Genomic DNA, 19,097 nt, shown 5'->3' on the forward strand with positions numbered 1-19,097 from the left:
ATACTTTTAGCCACAGCCCCTCAACAAGCATGCAGGTTAGGTGCTCTGACCGAAGTCAGACTGGATTAGCTGCATGCTTGTTTCAGGTGTGAGATCCAGATACTACTGCAGCAAATTGGTCAGCAGGAGAGTCAGGCAGCTGGTATTGTTTAAAAGGAAATCTCCATATCCGTCTCAGTTTAGGTTCCCTTTAAGACTTAGATGAGCAACGGTGTGAGGAAAAAAACTTCCCACACTACCCATGTTCTAGAAGTTTATATTGTTCATATATCAGCAGTATAGACCTAGTCTCAACCCTTGTTGGTCGTCACATACCTCATACATATTTGATTCTATCACCATTTATAGGGTTGTCCATTTATTGTGTTAATTACCCACTTTAAAAGTGACGTAGTATTTAGGTGCACCTCCTTCGAGGGATTCACGTTTTGTACCACCTAACAATTAATTGCCCCCAAAAAACCCACATTAATCTTGTTTTATATAAAATAATGATGAGCTGTACCTGAATCTGAAAGCTGTGCAGCTACACTGTCAGAGAAGGGCTATAGAGAACAAGCGTGCAAAGTTTAATTAAGAGTTCTTCAACTTGTAATGTTTATTTGAGGAAAGCGAGGTAAATTGACCATTAAATAATATTCCATTTTCTGATGAGGTCTCTCACACAAAGAGCCATCTTTTCTCTGGGAATTCCTGCTGGCTGCTTTGTCAGTGGCAAGTCTTTTAAGGAAGGGAATTCTATTTCTCCTTTTTCAGGATTAAACTTACAGACAGATCCTGGCTTCTCCATGCTGAGCTGGATTATCTAACTTTTATTTCAAAACATTCTTTTCTTATTAATGTGTTGGAAAAATATGTTTTCTTCAACGCCTGCTTCTCTAATTAGTGAGATCATGTGGCATTAACATAAGCCGTATGCAAGTCTGGAGCTTCTAAGTTACTGTGTGTCTATGGGGATGTGTCATACAGTAGCAGAGAAAGTGAATCAAGTAGTTAGTTTAGAAATATAATGTAGTAACTTGAAATTACTGCTGTTGTCAAAATAATATCAATAGGAGGCACATGCAGTGCAAATTAGTCTGGGGGAAAAAAAGCACACAACATTAAAACCAGAAAGATCATCAAAATGATGAAGATGCTGCTTAAAAATCACCACAAATTCAGCATTGTCCATAAACACAATTTTAATGAATGTAAATCCAGTGTCACAGATTGGCAACTGCATATGTCTGAACCCATCAATACAGTGCTGGCGGAGGCATGACCCTGGATGACAACATTCATGTGGAGACTGGCCTAGTAATACAGTAGAATCTCATCATAGTAAACTATGATATAGTAAACCTATGGATATAGTAAACTCAGTCCCCAGGTCCCAACCATGCACCTGTATGACTATTCAATGTATGGAAAATTCTGATCTAGTCAACGACTTGGCCAGGTCCCTTGAAGATTACTATAAAGGTATTCTACTGTACTAGTCTATTAGTCTGGCTCTGGACATACATTCTTCCCCTTCCAATTTCTTGGCTGATGCAAGTTCACCTCTTTGCGCAAAAAAGAAGGATGTCACAAACCTGGACACTCTCCTGAAGCCTTTTAAGAGCACCTCCGGCCAAAATAAAGGTTTGCATGGCAATACATGAAGATCCACCTAGGGATCTAATAGGGTGAAAAAGGTTTTGCAGGCTGAAACTAGGTGGATCTTCAACATGGGCACCCTGAGGCTAGAGGGGTTAAATATTGATATTGATCTTGTTTGTTTTTTGGGGGCATAGAACTGGGTGGCTAAATGGTGCCCATGCTGCAGATCCTATAACTGACAGAAATCAGTGGATGGGGGCAGCCTTTTTTGTCTCCAACGGTCTAACTCCTAATGCATATTATGTATACAAATAGGATTGGTACTGATGATTATAGTATTATAGTAGATGGCATTCTACATGGAGTGGTTACGTTTTTAATTTTTTTTTTATTTTTACCGTATAATTTGATCTTATATTGACATAGAGCGGGTATGCCTAACTATAACCTTATCCCCAGTTGGATATAAGTTTATTCTGCCCCCTAACCAGGGATAGCTGGGTGCGGAGGGGAGGGTCAAAACAAAATTATCTTTTACGGGGGTGGGTCCCTATTTATTAAATAAAATTCAAGGCTTAGGGGGATAAATTGTAGGGGGAACGGGTTAAATTGGGCATGCCTGTCAAATAACTTTAATGTAGTGCATTGTACTGTATTAAGTGGATAAATAGATCCGGTATGAGCAGCATACTAGGAGGATTATGGTGGCAGGACGGCGTTATGTGGGAGAACGATGATACGTGTAGTGTGCTGGCTGCGACCTAGTGCAATATCGGTATGAGTAGTATACTAGGAGGAATGTGGTGGCAGAGGGGCGTTACGTGCTAGAACGGAGATACACCGCATCCGGGGGATGGGAACAATAAATAGCTGTCAGAAGCATTCGGCCCCAGCTTCTGATGAGTCACGGAGTGACAAAACATTTAAGGCGGGGCTTAACGCGGAAGACAGAGAGACAAGAGGTGACGGCAGGACCCTTAGCGTTGCAGGCGGACAGAGCTGACTGAGCCCGCGGCAGTCGGAAGTCCACCGAGAGCGGAGGGATACCTGTGACAGCCGACTATCTTGACGGGGGAGAGACTGGGGCAAAAAAAACTCTACGCTGTATAACCGTTGTGGAACTTGTAAGTGCAATATGTTTTTATAAATGTTATTAAAGAGACAGTATTACGCTATGTAGAGCCTTTTTATTGAGGTATTGACGTCGGGGAAGATTTACAGTGTATTGGAGTATCCAGGATTTGCCAGAGTGGTGAGGGACGACCGGTTGACTGTCCAAAGGCTCCATTTGACCTATTAGCAGGTCTCAACATCTGGTGAGTGTATCTCACTAGGGTGTGGTGAAGGCTTTCCTTTGACATTTTGAACTCCAATATAACTGCTGATGTTACAAGTGGATTTTTATATACTTCATTATCCATGAAGCTTGTTATGTAATTATACTAAACCTTTATAGTTTGGAGCAGCATATACCATTGGTGGACTGATATACTTGTATTCATTTTCAGGATTATGGTGTGCAATTTCTCCTAGTATGATTGTGGTCTACCACTGTATATATTATTAGCCTGTTCTGCCCACAGACAGATTTACGTTTGTGAGTAGGGTAAAAGGGTGTGGATTGCATTGGGAATGACATATTTGCATTCATGTTCAGGATTGAGGTGTGCACATTTCCTAGCAGGATTGTGGTCTACCTCTGTAGATATTTTTATCCTGTCGCTGTGCCCACCGACAGACCACTGTGTGTGAGTAGGGTAAAAGGGTGTGGATCGCACTGGGAGTGCCTACCTCTGGTAATTCCTACAACTTTTTATAAAATCAGAGGGGCGATCGAGTGTGAAGCCATTTTTTTGTCAGCGTGGAGTGTGTTTTATTTATTTATTTTGGTTACCTGCAGTTGGAGTTGGAGGTTTCATAAACTAAGGAGTCAGATGATTTTTGCACCGACTCCACAGCCCTGGCGAGAATTTCTAACAAACAAAACTCCCACTCATCCATATTGGTCTAACATCGACTTGCAGAACACAGATTAGATAATAACAGCAATAACTGGCATAGGTGGTCATCATTCCCCTCACTTATATTCACTTTAGTCTTTAACATAAATCTATATCATTTAAACGTATTAGTTCTAAGTGCTGTCTCTGCTTTCAAAAGCGCAGGAGGGTTAAAACATACTTAAACATAAGAGTGGTTTAAGGTAATTCCACTACCAGTATCAGTTAAAAACAAATGCAAGCCTTTTCCATAAATACACAATTCGGTGTAACTTTTTATACTTGGTTGCAGTGTAGAAAAGCTTTCCAGACAGAAGTGCACACTAACTGTTTAAAGTGAACCTGAACTCTTGCACAGTACAGAAGGAAAACAGAGAAATGCACAAAGAATGTATTTAGAGAGTTTCGCCTGTCTAATTCCCTCTCATCTGTGACTAAACAGCTGTAATTTGACCTTTCACCTGTGTCAGCTGGCTGCCTCAGCAGAGGAGCTAATTTGTAAATACAAGATGTTAACCCCAAGTCTGCTTCCGTGAAAGCAGGAAGTAGACACTGCAGATTTATTGCAGGATTCGGATCAGCTGTAACATTTTTTCTTTAATGGTGATTATGCTGTTGCTCATCTTTTAGAGCAGAGAGGAAGTTCTAAGTTAAGGTCTGCTTTAAACATTCTACATGATCAGATGACCATTGATGCGCAAACTAACAAAGCCAGCAGATACTGGCCCATATTTGGCCTTCCTAACATATATGTTATGTAGGGGATACTTAAGAAAAAAAATATAGGCCTTCTAGTAGGTACTCTTATAGCACAAGTATCACAAAACTCAAATGACGTTAATACAAACCGGAGGAAAACAGCCACACAATACTGCTCATGCACAAAAATAACATTACACAATACAACCCATAAATGACTCTTTACACAATGCAGGTCTGTTCTATCAAAACCAGCGGCTTCAGCTTTGAAAAAAACCTTTTTCTCACAGCATGGAGTCCTTGCTTGAAGCTAAAGTGTTTATAGAACTGGAAGCTTGAAAGGTGGAAAATACACAGAGGTTAGTGCAATATATTTAAAATGTTAAGTAAATCTTCAGCTTATTCATCCAGCCTTATATAAGGCATGTAGTTGTCAAAAGGATATGGACATCTTTGTCACAAACTTGTCATGTACGTTGTCAGATGGGGGAAAGGTCTCCAAATCCTTCTCAAGCTGCTGAAGCTGTCGCTCCATGTGCTTCATTGTCTTCTCCAGATTCTCGGCAGACACTACATGAATCAATAAACATGTTTTAAGATCAGTTCTGACTCTTATGTTACTGAAGACATGCAGTACAGGACTTCTTATTTAGTCTGTTCAGGACTGGTGATGAGCAGATCTGGCAGAATGAGAATATTAATGATCTAACTTATAGTGGAAGAGCAGACACACACTGGTATTGCATGCCACAATGTATCGCTTGAGAGAATTGTATGTTCTTCCAATTAATTTACTACTGAAAGTTCACAACACCAAGTGTAAGTGGCAATTTAATTTTTTGTTAAATAAAAAATACATTCTAAACTAGAGTATTAGCCCCTCCAGTTCTGGACCCCAAGGAGGGGGGTGTCTATCTAGTCATGCAGGTAGAAACTGGAACAAGATAAAGAATAATATTTCCCTGTTATGGCAACATTCCCCCTAGCCGCTGACTTCTTTAGCAAGCCCTTGCAGAGTCACATGACTGACAGACCTACAACATCTGAAAGGAAACATGACAGGTCAGGCACACATCTAAATGGGGAACAGATTTACATATCCTGGGGAGCTGGATACACAGTGAGTCACTGGTTACCTTCCCATACTGTTTAAGAATGTTTTACTACCAAACGCTACATTGGTAAGGGGGGTTACTGGCCATGCTAGGTGTACATGGTGCATGCATATTTATTTGGAGAATGTAGACAATGTAATTTCATGGTGGGCCCAAACACACACACACACACACACACACACACACACACACACACACACACACACACACACTTTAACATTTTTTTTAAAGTTCAGCTAAAAACATACAAATGAGAAGTACGTTTCTTCCAGAGTAAAATTAGCTATATATTACTTTTCTTCCCAGTTTCTGTCACTTACAGTAGGTAGTAGAAATCTGACAGAACAGACAAGTTTTGGACTAGTCCACCTCCTCCTGGGAAATTCTTAGTATTTTGTTTATTTTTTTGCAAAAGCAATCCCTTTGAACACTATTTTGGCATTTAGATCGTTATTCACTAAGTGCTTTTGAAATAAAGAAATCCTTGAGAATCCCCCATGAGAAGACTGACCAGTTCAAAACCTCTCAGTTCTGTCAGATTTCTCCTACCTACTGTAAGTGACAGCAACATAGGAGGAAAGTAATTTATGGCACGTTTTGGGAGAAATGTACTTCTCAGTTGTGTTTACATTTAAAATGTTAAAATTTTCGCTATAGTGGTCCTTTAAGTTTTAATTCACAAAACAAGAAGGTAACTTGGGTTCTAGCTGTCCCTAGATCTTGGTTTATACAATTACTTACAATTTCATATTTCTTGGCTGTCTTGAGGGAAACTAGCTGATTACTCTAAAGTTCAGAGAAAAACTGCATGACCAACTAAGCTACCACTGAAAGCACTGAGGAGGAGCAGGCATGAATTCAGAAGCCACAACATTGTCTCAGAGGTTCCTTAATTAACAAATCCAATCATGAAAAACCTTTCAATGCATTATTAGCAAAGGTATTCCTGATTTACATTTGTGTACATATAGGACTACACTGTAAGAGTGCATATACACCTGCACTGTACTGTATATGGAGATCCAACAGGAAAATACCAACATTTACTAAAAAGTACTTGTGCTTATATTGAAAGAGACTGCAGAGTTTAGAAAAATAGTATATTGTTTTAATGCAGACAACCCTTATATGTGTTGCTGAATTGTGTACAGCAGTGCATATAGTGTGAATGAGAATAAGAGCAGATAAGCACAGATATAAAGCACACCATTAAAGAGACTCCGTAACAAAAATTGCATCCTGTTTTTTATCATCCTACAAGTTCCAAAAGCTATTCTAATGTGTTCTGGCTTACTGCAGCACTTTCTGCTATTACAGTCTCTGTAATAAATCAACTTGTCTCTCTCTTGTCAGACTTGTCAGCCTGTGTCTGGAAGGCTGCCAAGTTCTTCTGTGTTGTGGTTCTATGATGCATCTCCCCCCTCCAGGCCCCTCTCTGCACACTGCCTGTGTATTATTTAGATTAGGGCAGCTTCTCTCTTATCTTTTACAAGCTGGATAAATCCTCCTCTGAGCTGGCTGGGGTTTCACATACTGAGGAATTACATACAGGCAGAGCTGTCTGCACTCTGCAGGAAGAAACAGCCTGACACTTCAGTGGAAGATAGCTGCAGGGGGGAAGAAACACACAATGATCTCTTGAGATTCAAAAGGAAGGGTGTATACAGCCTGCTTGTGTATGAATGTATTTTCTATGTGTGGACATACTGTACATCAACCTACTTCCTGTTTTGGTGGCCATTTTGTTTGTTTATAAACAAACTTTTTAAAACTGTTTTTAACCACTTTTAATGCGGCGGGGAGCGGCGAAATTGTGACAGAGGGTACTAGGAGATGTCCCCTAACGCACTGGTATGTTTACTTTTGTGCGATTTTAACAATACAGATTCTCTTTAAACATTTACAAAATAAGCTGTCTTACGTACATTAAAAGATGAGAAGGTGACTTTTTTCAATACCTTATTATGACTAACATCATTATAAATAGAAAATGGGTTGCCTTATCAAAACAGGTAGAGTAAAAGATTCCCAGTATCTGGAACAGGGCGGGATTTGCCTGATGCTGCATATGTGTGCTTGCCGGTTGCTTAGGAAAATCAGCAGAAAATAGCACTAGTTTTCCCTCTTGCAGAGTTTTCCGCAGCAGAAGCGACTTAACATTCCACCAGGCACAGTCTTCTATACTTCCTGCAGCTCCAATCGTCTTTCCGTCGTCATCTGTTTACGGCTCCCAAAGCATGCATGTGACCTGCTGTGTCACATGATACACTGGAACCCGTACATGGACAAAGGGAGGCCCCTGTAGCTGCAGGAAGTATAGAAGACTGAGCCTAGAGGATCTCTGCTGCGCAAAACTCTGCAAAAGTATTGCTGCTGTTGCTTGAATTTAATCAGCAACAGTTCTGTCAGAAAGACAGTCATGGACTGTACTTTAAAGATACCGCAGCCTACGGCAATGAAAAGCTTTGCAGAAGTCAATGGCTGGGTTACAGGTTCAATTTGGATTATCAAGGTATTTCAAAATGAATACTGTAGTGCCAACAATGCAATGAAAATCACTGGAGTTGGGTTTTAACTCTTGAATTTGCACGTTAACATAATTTGTTATGATGTAAATTGACACATAAGTTCAAGGTAACCTAAACTGTTCCTTTTTTTCATTTATTATGAGAAACAAAATATTTCCCTTTACAAGAAGGTAGGCAAATTAATCAATATTGTGTGCTTTGTGGAAAGTGGCGCAAACCAATTCCAGAACAATTGGGTTGGCGTCTGAAGCCTTTATTACTGTGAAACAAATAATGGATTATAGGCACAGCACAGGTACTGAAGGCTGTTCTTATCTGTGATTATCTCTGTGCCCATTTATCTGTCTAACCTTCTGATATCAATGCAGTCGGTTATTTCTCATTCTTTATGGCAGTGTGTTGGTTCTGTGATGTGTTGATCACAGCAGAACACTATAAAAAATAAACATGCCTATAATATGCTGTTTCTGGCTAGATAAAGATTCTGAGCATCCTGTGTACTTGGAGTTCCAGAGAAATGATTTATGTGGCTCTAGATCCAAGCCTAGTAAACCCTTTCACTGCAGACCTTGCTAACTGTGGTCTAAGCATATCAAATGTTTCTTAGTGAGTGTATTTCCTCTCTGGGATGTTACAGTTCAAAGCTCAGAAGACAATTTATAGTTTGGCAGGTTAATGATGGTATCTGCAGAGGAAAAAGTCCACAGGCTTAGCAGTGAGTGCATCTGAATTATCCTCTCACATTAAGTCTCGGGCTCTTGATAGAATGGTTAAGGTATTGTACACTCCCGCCGTGGTTTATCCATAACAATAGTCTATATAAATAGAATGTTGCAGTGTGGCTGTTGGGGGGAGAAGTGTGAGCCTAAGAAAAATGGCTTCATGTAGTCCACACTCACAAAGCAAACAATTACTCTACATCATGCAAGCTGGGAAAAAAGAGGGACACACACAAGTTCAGTTCTTAGAAAAGATTCTTGGCATAAAGAGGCAAACCTACTATACAGGAGCAATCACATAGATCGCTGAATCTCATGCTCTTCACATCAACCTGTGTGTTTTCTGTTCTGCTGAGCTGCTAAGACGATGACTAAGTAACAAGATAAATTCAGCATAGATGAATGCTAAGGAGAAGAAAATTCTAACATGCAACGTCCAACTTCACAAGAACCAGTATTTGTATGGACTTCAACAGAACTTGGGAAGGACAGATCCACAGCAGCTCCTGAATCGAATTATTTTCAAAGCTTGTATCCCCTACAACTGTACTTAGCATAAAAAATATACATAGTTTATTCAATCCTCTACTGCCTATTATGTACAGCACTACAAAATATGGAGGCATTATATAAGGAAATAATCACTACTGCTCCAGACTGCTGTAGGCACATTGCATAAGATGTGTGAGCTTTCACGGTAAAAGTGCTGCAGATATATGTAAATGTAAACAATATACTGGTAATAAATGAATTGCAAAAGTACACAAAACACATGTTCCAGAATGCTAATGATGCGGTTTCAGTTTCTTAACCCTTAACTATAAATCTGGAAGATTCAGGGGTAAACAGAAGCAGACATTCAGTGACTAAACATTACATGTGGGCATTAAAACAATCACTATCACTGCAGATAAGCCCCCTTCACCCCCCGTTCCGGCGCATTTGCCGGTATACTGTACGCTGTTACCGCCGCATACCCATTCAACCACATCGGCCCACAATTTCCCAGCGTGCTTGATCAAAACATTCAACTGATCTAGGCCTGATTAAGCATGCTTGTTGCGGCACCAACTTTCATCCGATTCGATTAAAAAATACTGAATTGCATGGTTGATCGAGCCACAAAATCAATAGATGAATGGCCACCTTTAGATTGAGCCCAAGCCTATAACTTTAATAATAGGTTTTAAAACTACCCTCACTGCTTCTAATGCTGGGTACACACAATGCAATTTCCTGGCTGATCAACGGGTAATTTCGCAGGAAGGAACATCTTGTGTACATGTCCAAACTGCTCCCAATCAATAATGGAATCAACTTTGTAATGATAACTTTCCAGAATCGATTCAGTCATCAATCAGGAGGTGATCAGACATATCAGAGATAATTGGTTTTATCTCATGAAAAGGACAGGAAGTTGTTTCGTGCATAACCAGCATACATAGTTCAACTAACTGTAATCCATGAACATATAATTGCTTAAAGGAACACTGTAGATTACGATCCTGCTGACACGCTACTTTTGGATTGGTTACTTTGGATTCCTTTGTTTTCTGATTGGTTAGTCCTTGATCACCCTCAGTTATCGCCCGTGATAGCTTATGCTGTGGCTTGTTGCTGAGACTGCGCTCACACTCTGATTGATCTTGTTGCCGACTTTGCCTGTATCCTGGACCAAGCTTTACTCTAGATTGATTCCTGCTGCCGACCACTGCTTGTTCCTGACCACGCCTTTGATTGGATTACCTGTTGCCGACTCTGCTTGTACCTGGATTTACCAGATTGCCGCCTGGATCGACCCCTGCTTGTTAAAGGACTCCCATGAACTGTGCCGGGACCGACATTGGCTTGAACCGGCCACGCTACTTGTAAAGTGTTTGAACTGCCTAAACCTATCTTCTCCAGCCTGCAGTCACCTAGCTATCATATGGACTGCCTAAGCCTTCAGACCTCAGGTGACTATATTACCTGTGAATACTGTTCCTTGTATTACTCATACTGCTTTGTTTGGTGGATGCCATCTGTCAGTCTGTATGCTGCATCTACCTGCAGGGTTATTGTAGTTCTGTGTTAGGTAGGAGTTTGTGCAGGTGTTATGGGCTGGGCTATAGGTCAGTCATATGGGCATACAGCCTTACCTATAGTCATCGACCACACAAGCCTGACATTTCTTTTGTTTACTGTACCAAATTCCTTTCACTCTTAACTGATGGCAAGTCTGCTCTAATCTGACAGCAGAGTGAACCAGAGGGCAGGGGGAATTCCCTCACACTACATATGTTAACCCTGTGTGTGAGAAAGCTCTCAGCAGCTGCCAGTCTCTGACTGAACTGTCTGCAGAGAGCAGAAGAAATGTAACTTGTTATAAACTTGTTATAAACAGTTGTAAATGTGTGTAAAATCTGACACCACAGCATACGTTTTGCTTTCAGAGAATAATACTCCGTAGTCTGAAATGCAAAAAACAACACTGGCTGTGCATTGAAACAGACACAGTCACATTACAGATGTGATTGGCTGCATTTTGAAGAGAGGCTTCATGATTGGCTCAAATGAGAGCAGAAACTTTTGCAGGACATGTGCTGCAAGTTCTGCCCATGGAGGTATTGGAGCCACTCACAGAAAACGAGTGGCTGCCTCTATCCAGTGACGGCTGCATTTTTTAAGAAACCCTGGATACTGTACTAGTGATTTGTCCAGCCTGGCTACGCAGGCCTAAGGTATACTTAACCTTGTAGTCCACCAAATGTGCACATGCTTGCACTGTACCTCCAATGGGAGGACAGATTTGCTCCTTTGCAGCAGTTAATATACCAGAGCATACTGGGCTATTCCTAGGACAATTTCTGATACAGTAAAGCACTTTGCCTGGTGCCTTAGAGTTTACTGTAATGAGATTATACTGTACTTCTAAACACAGGTAAAACTAAAACGTAAAACTAAATATAGGTGGAATAAAATATTTACCATCAAAAGAATTACAGTAAAATAAAATTAAAACAATTTTGGCCACAAGATTATAGTCTTATCAGAAACAAGGAAAAGGTTTATGCCAATATTTTAATTTAAAATATATTGTTAAAATTTCCTAATCAGACAATGATTAATGCCCGGTCCATAGGGTAAGGCATTCTGAAACACGCAGGTTTATAACTTGTCACAGCTGTCTTCAGGGAACTGTAAAACGGTTTCATTTGAGAAAAGTCATTAAATCGGTAAAACAAGAGCTTTGGACATTTGCCTTTGCTTGCCCTGGAATACCATGTAGGAATTGAAATTAAATCCTAGCAATAGTGTAAAAGTTATTACGGTAGGTAAACTAACATCTGTGGCCTCTTTAGATTTATAACACCATTTTTTCATTTTAGTAAACATGAAATTAAGGCTGGTCTTTCTTCCACTCTTCAGCCTCCCAAGCATGAATAATGCTTCTGCTCACAGAGGAATTTCTTTGTACCTGTAAAAGATGTCTGCAATATATTATACCACCCCTCCTTGCTGCAGCACATAATAGTAGTGCTGATTGTAGATCTTTCTGCTATTAACTACATCAGTCACTTAGAAACAGTAGATGCAGCTACTAAATGAAATAAAACCCCATTCTATCAACAGTGTAAATATTCACTAAGGCCAAAGCACGTCAACCCCCCCCCCCCCCCCCCCAAGTCAACAGTTCATTTGTACAAGTAAATAAATGCAGGGGCACACAGCAAAACAACAAGAAAACTGCAATGCAAACCATTTTATCAGTTTCACTAATAGGTGTCTTGTTATTTTAATCAAAAGCCAGCAATGATCTTCTGGTCCACTGCCCAGCACCCACTAGCTTTTGGACTACTGAAATATCCCATCAACTGTAATGTAAGTGTACCGTTTTATCACATTATTTCCATGCAGTGCCAAGCCTCTACACCCCTCTCTCTGTGCTCCCCCCTACCTATAATATAGCAAAACAATCAATTCCTCCTTTCTTCACTGAGGAATCAATTCCTAAGATACATAGCACACTGACTTTCAATAGTTTGCAGCTGGAATCTTTTGGAAATCTATTGAACCGCAGTATTACTCTGTTCAGTATGGTGCAACACTATGGGTCATCAATCTACCGCTGCATCTGCACAGCCCCCAACTGACCTAGATTTTCCCACCTGTCTAAACAATACTGCAGATAGACTTTTTTTTGTCAAAAAGCGTACGAAATTCGATGGGACATTTTAGGAGATTCAATAACCAGCAGACAGAGTTTCAAGTCTGCCAGGAATCAAACTGAAAATTCAAGAACTATATGGGCACCTTAATGTGTACCAGCGATGAATAAATAGAAAAAAAATTATACATACCTGGGGCTTCCTCCAGGCCCCTTCAGGCTTACTGGCCAATTTTACTTGGTAAAAGTTTTCACAGGGTTGTAACTATAGGGCAGCCCCTGCAACTGAAGCTGAAGCTAACCCCCTCCCCCTCCAATTACTAACCTTCCCTTCCTCCATTACAGGAGTCCGTCCTCCAGATCAGGTGCTTTTGTGGCTACTCATGTCATGAGTGTGAAGGTTATGATGGCCACACTTGTTTCATGACCCTTACAAGATGGGCCCCCATGTCATGAAGGGCTCCAAGGGGGAGACAAAAGAAAGGGTGTGAACATTGGGGAACTCATCAAGGTTTTTCTGGGTAGCCACATTAATTGTAGTAAACTGTTTTTTCATACTATATTTATAACTTATGTGCTGTAGATGTTAATATGCAATGAGATTTTCTGCCACACAGAGTGAAATCCAGTATGCACGTCCGCTCTTTGAATTTATACCCAACATGGTAGTGGTTTAGATAATTATTGTTGCTTTCCTAACTGGAGGGAAAATAAGCTTTGCATTAAGGTGAAAATGGCTTTAGGTAAATCAATGCCAATTAATAAAACTAGTATAGCAGGTAATGACCAGATGCATCTTTAAAAGGCCATAATATGGGACATATTACAATGGCACACATAGATAAAATAACGGACAAAAATGATTTCCATTGAAACACTAACGGCAAAGCTGCAAGTCATTAGGTTCCTGTAAAGCAGTAATTTTAATGAAGCAGATCTTTAGAACTAGTGATATGGGTTGCTCATTAGCTGAACAGAAAAATTCCCCCTATTGAACTGCAAAGACAGTAATGACTGGGATCTGTTATATTCTCCAGCCAAAAGGTATTCTAAAGTATAAACAACAAGAAAAAAAAAAAACTTTATAAACTATACCATAAAAGAGAGGAAAAGGCAACTATGGTAATAGATAATGATAAAGGATACCTCAAAGCAAATGCAAAATGCTTATTTAGTAATGGCTGGACTTTAAATAAGAAAGAAATATCAAAGGGTAAAAACTGGAAGACTAAAAAACAAGTTAATTTAGGCAAAAAAGAAAAGCAAATACTAAGTATACAAGAAAGAGGTTAAAAGCAAGTATACACTGGAGCATCTGACTGGCTGTGTTGGTCAAAGCCAGAACGGGAGGGTGAGCAGTTACTGCTGATAGGGTTCAGAAAATACCAATGTTTAAAAAGGCTGTGCACACTAGAGAAATAAAGTGCTTCTTAAAGGAAACCTGACATGAGAGATATATGGAGGCTGCCATATTTGGTTCCTTTTAAATAATACAAGTTGCTGGGGAGTCCTGCATAAGTAATGCCTGAAATACACCTGAAACAAGCATGCAGCTAATCATGTCAGGTTTTTAAAAGCAACATCTGATCTGCATACTTGTTCAGGGTCTATGGCTAAAAGCATTTGAGAGAAAGGATCAGCAGGATAGCCGGGCAACTGGTATTGTGAAATAGGAAAGAAATATGGCAGCATCCATGTCCCTATAACTTCAGCTTCCCTTTAAAGCACAGTTCCCCAACCCCATCCTCAAGGCCCACCAACAGTACATGTTTACAGAAAACTACAAACATGCACAGCTGGGGTAATTAGCATCTCAGGAGAGCTGATTAACTCTCTGTGGATTTATACAAAACATGCAGTGTTGGTGGGCCTTGAGGACAAAGTTGGGGTACACTGCTTTAAAAAACTAGTCAACTTTAGCCTTATACACAGACAATTTCTGTTGTCCTTCAATCATTAATCAATCACCACATTACTTAACCTATTTTGGTTCCTGGACGTAGAAACTATGTCCAGGAACCATGCGCGCTACCGCGCGCGTGCACGCGCACTCCCGGCCGCGGATTCGGTAGCCAAGGAATCAATGTATCGGGCTATGGTGCCCGATCACTGATTCCTCTCCCCCGCTGAAAAAGCGACAACTTCTCTCGGAAGCTGCGCCTTTTCTGGCCCTTCCCTCCCCGATGAGTCACTCTAAGCGTGTGTTACGCTTAGAGTGACGTCATGTAAACAAACTCATGGCCGCCATCTTGTGGCCAAAAAGTAAAACTACAACTAAAATTTAAAAAAAATTAAACATAACACACAATTACATTATAAAACTATACTTTACATCCCACCCTCCCAAAAATACCCAAATAAAATGTTTAATATAAAAAAAAAAAATTACATTAAAAAAAACAAAAACATGTAAATATTTACCTAAGGGTCTAAACTTTTTAAATATCAATGTAAAGATGAAATATTTCTATATTTTTTTTATTTTAAACTTGTAAATAGTGATAGATGCAAAACGGAAAAAATGCACCTTTATTTCCAAATAAAATATTGTCGCCATACATTGTGATAGGGACATAATTTTAAAGGTGTAATAACCGGGACATATGGGCAAATACAATATGTGAGTTTTAATTATGGAGGCATGTATTATTTTAAAACTATAATGGCTGAAAACTGAGAAATAATGATTTTTTCTGTTTTTTTCTTATTCTTCCTGTTAAAATGCATTTACAGTAAAGTGGCTCTTCGCAAAATGTACCCCCCAAAAAAAGCCTAATTGGTGGCGGAAAAAACAAGATATAGATCAGTTCATTGTGATAGGTAGTGATAAAGTTATAGGCTAATGAATGGGAGGTGAACATTTCTCAAGTGAAAACGACGGAACCTGAATGGGTTAATCAATCAACAACAGTTTTAGGAGTAAGAGCTGTACAAACAAGCTGATCGGAGGGACAATTTATTTGTCACTAGTCATTTATTGCAGGACTTCCCAAACCTGTACTCAAGTACCACCAACAGTGCATGTTTTGCAGAAAACCACACACAGTCACAGGTGAGTTAATTTGTCTCTCAACAGAGCTTATTACGGGCCTGAGCCCACTAACAGTTGTATCCGCTTCTATCCGCTTTTCAGCATCTATAACATTGATGTGCAACTGAAAAGTGGACACAACTGCATCAGTGGGCTCAGGCCCTAACTACCTCTGTGGATTTCCACAAAACATGCACTGTTGAAGGTACTTAAAGAGACTACGTAATAAAAAAAAAAAAAAACCTCTGTGGGATACTTACCTCAGGAGGGTGAAGCCTCAGGGTCCCTATGAGGCTTCCCCGTCCTCTGTACCTTGGGGGAATCCAGCGATGGCGTCCCCGAAAGTCCCTTGACAAACCTGACAAGCGATAGCGCAGGCAATATTTACCTACCACAATCCTGTGCAGGCGCACTAGTGGCTCTTCATTTGGGCTAAGGCAGAAATAGCCGAGCCCGATCGATCCGCTCCAGTGCGCAGGCGCAAAAGCCTCGCGCCTGCGGGGTAAATATTTACCTCCCAGCGGTTTGGGGGGTCCCGGCACTTCAACGGAGGAGGACGGGGAAAGCCTCGTTAGGATGCAGAGAGAAGGGTTTTTTTTTCATTACAGGTTTTCTTTAGGGGCAGGGTTGGGAAGCCCTGATATAGTGGATAAACAAACTGTGTTCTGGGACAGCTGTACATGTGTTACATGGCTATAAACTATTGTGTAGTTGAACACTGCGCAGTTCGCTATCAGTGGCTGACCTGACAAAGGTGTAAGCAAAATTATGAAGTGTTGTCATCAGTACAACAGTGACATGGCCCAGCCTACCCTTCCAACAACACTGCAGGCAGCAGGTCCAGGAGCCTTGGCCAGGCAATGGCCTGGAGACTGTGAGGCTGATAGTCGATAAGCATTTTAAACTCCTACTAATTGTAATTGTAGTTGTTTGTGATTTTAAGTTTTAATAAAGTTAATGCACCACTGAAGAGCTCTTGTTACCTTTCTATTCGTTCTAAAAACGATGGTCTTAGATTCAGATTATCTAACACATGCAACAAGTATTACTAATGTAGGTCCGCCTATCCATTTACCCTCTGCAACTACAGAAAGAAAAGTCAATGATCGTCTCTATGGTAGATTAGCGGTTTACTCACAACGCCTATAGCCCTTCCATCATAGTCTGGTCACTGCATCACAATCAGTAGACCTCTGTGCACCTACCTTTGACCAACAATAGATTAAGACTAAATGTGTGACAGCACCGTAAGGTTCTGTTCCATTGCAGGTTCCATCACTGTCTATGGTCAATTAAAGGACGATAAAAAGGACTCTACTGTCATCACACATGTGATGGCCTCACTGAAGAGAAGGAATTAGGCTTGTTGGAGTCAGAAGGGTAACCTGCAAATCTCAGTAAAAGGACCACTATAGGGAAAAACAAACAGTTAAAATCTGACAGAACCAACACGTTTTGGACTAGTCCATTTCCTCATGTGAGATTCTCATGGATTTCTTTGTTTCCAAAAGCATTTCCTGATAGGCAGTTGCTAACAGTAACAAATAGTGTGCACGTGAGTAGGTGGGCTGGCATGTATCTTACTATTTTGGCAGTTAATTTGTTGTTCAGGGAATGCTTTTGAAAACAAAGGAAACCCTGAGAATCCACCATGAGGAGATGGACTAGTTCAAAACCGGTCAGTTCAGTCAAATTTTAATGGTTTATGTTTTTCCCTATAGTGGTCCTTTAACTGAGATTTGAAGGTTACTTTATTACTCTATATTAGGGTACACATTACCACTAGTGCTAGGATCACATTATTTATTCACCCAGTTCGCTTTTTCTCTCTCCCTGCTTAAAAATCATCATTCATTCCTCATGCAGCTCACAAATATACTTCACTGTGTCACAGCATGCAGGAGACATGAGGAGGAGGAGGCTGATCTGAGGAGGTAACAGGTAGCTAGATGAGCTGTAACATTGCTGAAATATAACAGGGAGATGTGTATACACTACTCATAACTGACTGGCTTGCTTGTGAGGTTACATTCTAGGCTGCATCTACTTCATATGCTGCTATGAGAGGGAGAGAGGCTGTTTACAAAGGCATTATCAGGTTATTTATCAGTCAAAGAACAGAAGACAAGGAACACACATTTCTGGAATCTTTAACCCCTTACCAACACCTGAATTAAGGTGGCCATACATCAGAAGATTATGGGGAGTTTCGACCAAGAGACAAATGTATCTCTAATTGAATCTGATTAGAGATAAATTTGTCTCTTGGTCGATTCTGCCCATACACTGTAGGCCGATTCCAGCATGAAATCATCAGGGAATTCAGCTGAGCCCGCCGTGTCCGCCCGCCGCTGCCCCCAAAATGTATACCTGTTTGTAGTGTGTGTATTTATACATTACCTTTCCTGTAGAATCTTCCGAACAGTGTCTGTCCATCTCTCCGGGTAACAGCCGCATTCACACTAGCGGCGCATAGCGTCTGACGTCAAAGACGCTATGCGCCGCTAGCATGTATGCGGGACCGGGCGAAATGGACGGAAACGGCGTGGAGGCTGACACCGGACAGGTAATGTATAAATGCACACACTACATACATTCATACATTGCGGCGGCAGCGGTTTCGTCATCTCGTCACTTGTGCGCAAATCGGTCGCCGTACCACCGCGCACCCAACCAACCTACTTCGGTCCAATATCTTGCAGCAAGCGCTGTCAGCCGTGCGGCCAATTCCCGTCCCAAATGTGGTCGTTTTGGCGGTCGGACATGCACTTGGCAGAAACAATTTTTATCCAATTTGATTATACTAATCAAATTGGAAGGTCGATTAGTTGGTCCGTCGGTCGATGTATGGCCACCTAAAGATTCTTTCATCAAGGTGATTATTAAACTTTACACTGAGGAGATAATAGCAACCCTCCTGTGCAGGAACATGGTCTAGCCCAGGGCTGCCCAATAGGTCGATCGCGATCTACCGGTAGATCGCGACCGCCTCCTCGGTAGATCGCGGCCTCTTGGCCGCGTCTCATTAAATTTTGCGGCCAGCAGCTCATCATGTTTAGCTGCTGGCCAATAAGAATGCGCCACGGGAGACGGGGAGAGAAGACGCGGCGAGCAGAGAGGGAGGAGAGAGGCGGCGCGGCCGCTACGTCATGGCTGGGGGCGGCGCCGGGCAGCCTGCAACGTGCGTGCTGGTAACATGCCCGGCGCTGCCCCCAGCCATGACGTAGCGGCCGCGCCGCCTCTCTCCTCGCCGCGTCTTCTCCCCGCCATTCAT

General features: G+C 41.1%; 1 protein-coding gene across 4 annotated transcripts in view; it reads right to left on the reverse strand.

Annotated features, from left to right (window-relative positions):
- DIAPH3 (diaphanous related formin 3) overlaps window positions 1-19,097 on the reverse strand; it is an 847,513-nt gene that overhangs the window by 326,212 nt on the left and 502,204 nt on the right. For all 4 annotated transcript variants that reach the window (XM_068267828.1, XM_068267829.1, XM_068267827.1 and 1 more), the window contains one exon: window positions 4,728-4,853. In XM_068267828.1, coding sequence (XP_068123929.1) covers window positions 4,728-4,853 — 126 coding nt within the window. The remainder of the gene's footprint in view (window positions 1-4,727; window positions 4,854-19,097) is intronic.

The sequence above is a fragment of the Hyperolius riggenbachi genome, chromosome 2 (genome assembly GCF_040937935.1).
Source record: "Hyperolius riggenbachi isolate aHypRig1 chromosome 2, aHypRig1.pri, whole genome shotgun sequence".
In the NCBI taxonomy this organism is placed as follows: domain Eukaryota; kingdom Metazoa; phylum Chordata; class Amphibia; order Anura; family Hyperoliidae; genus Hyperolius; species Hyperolius riggenbachi.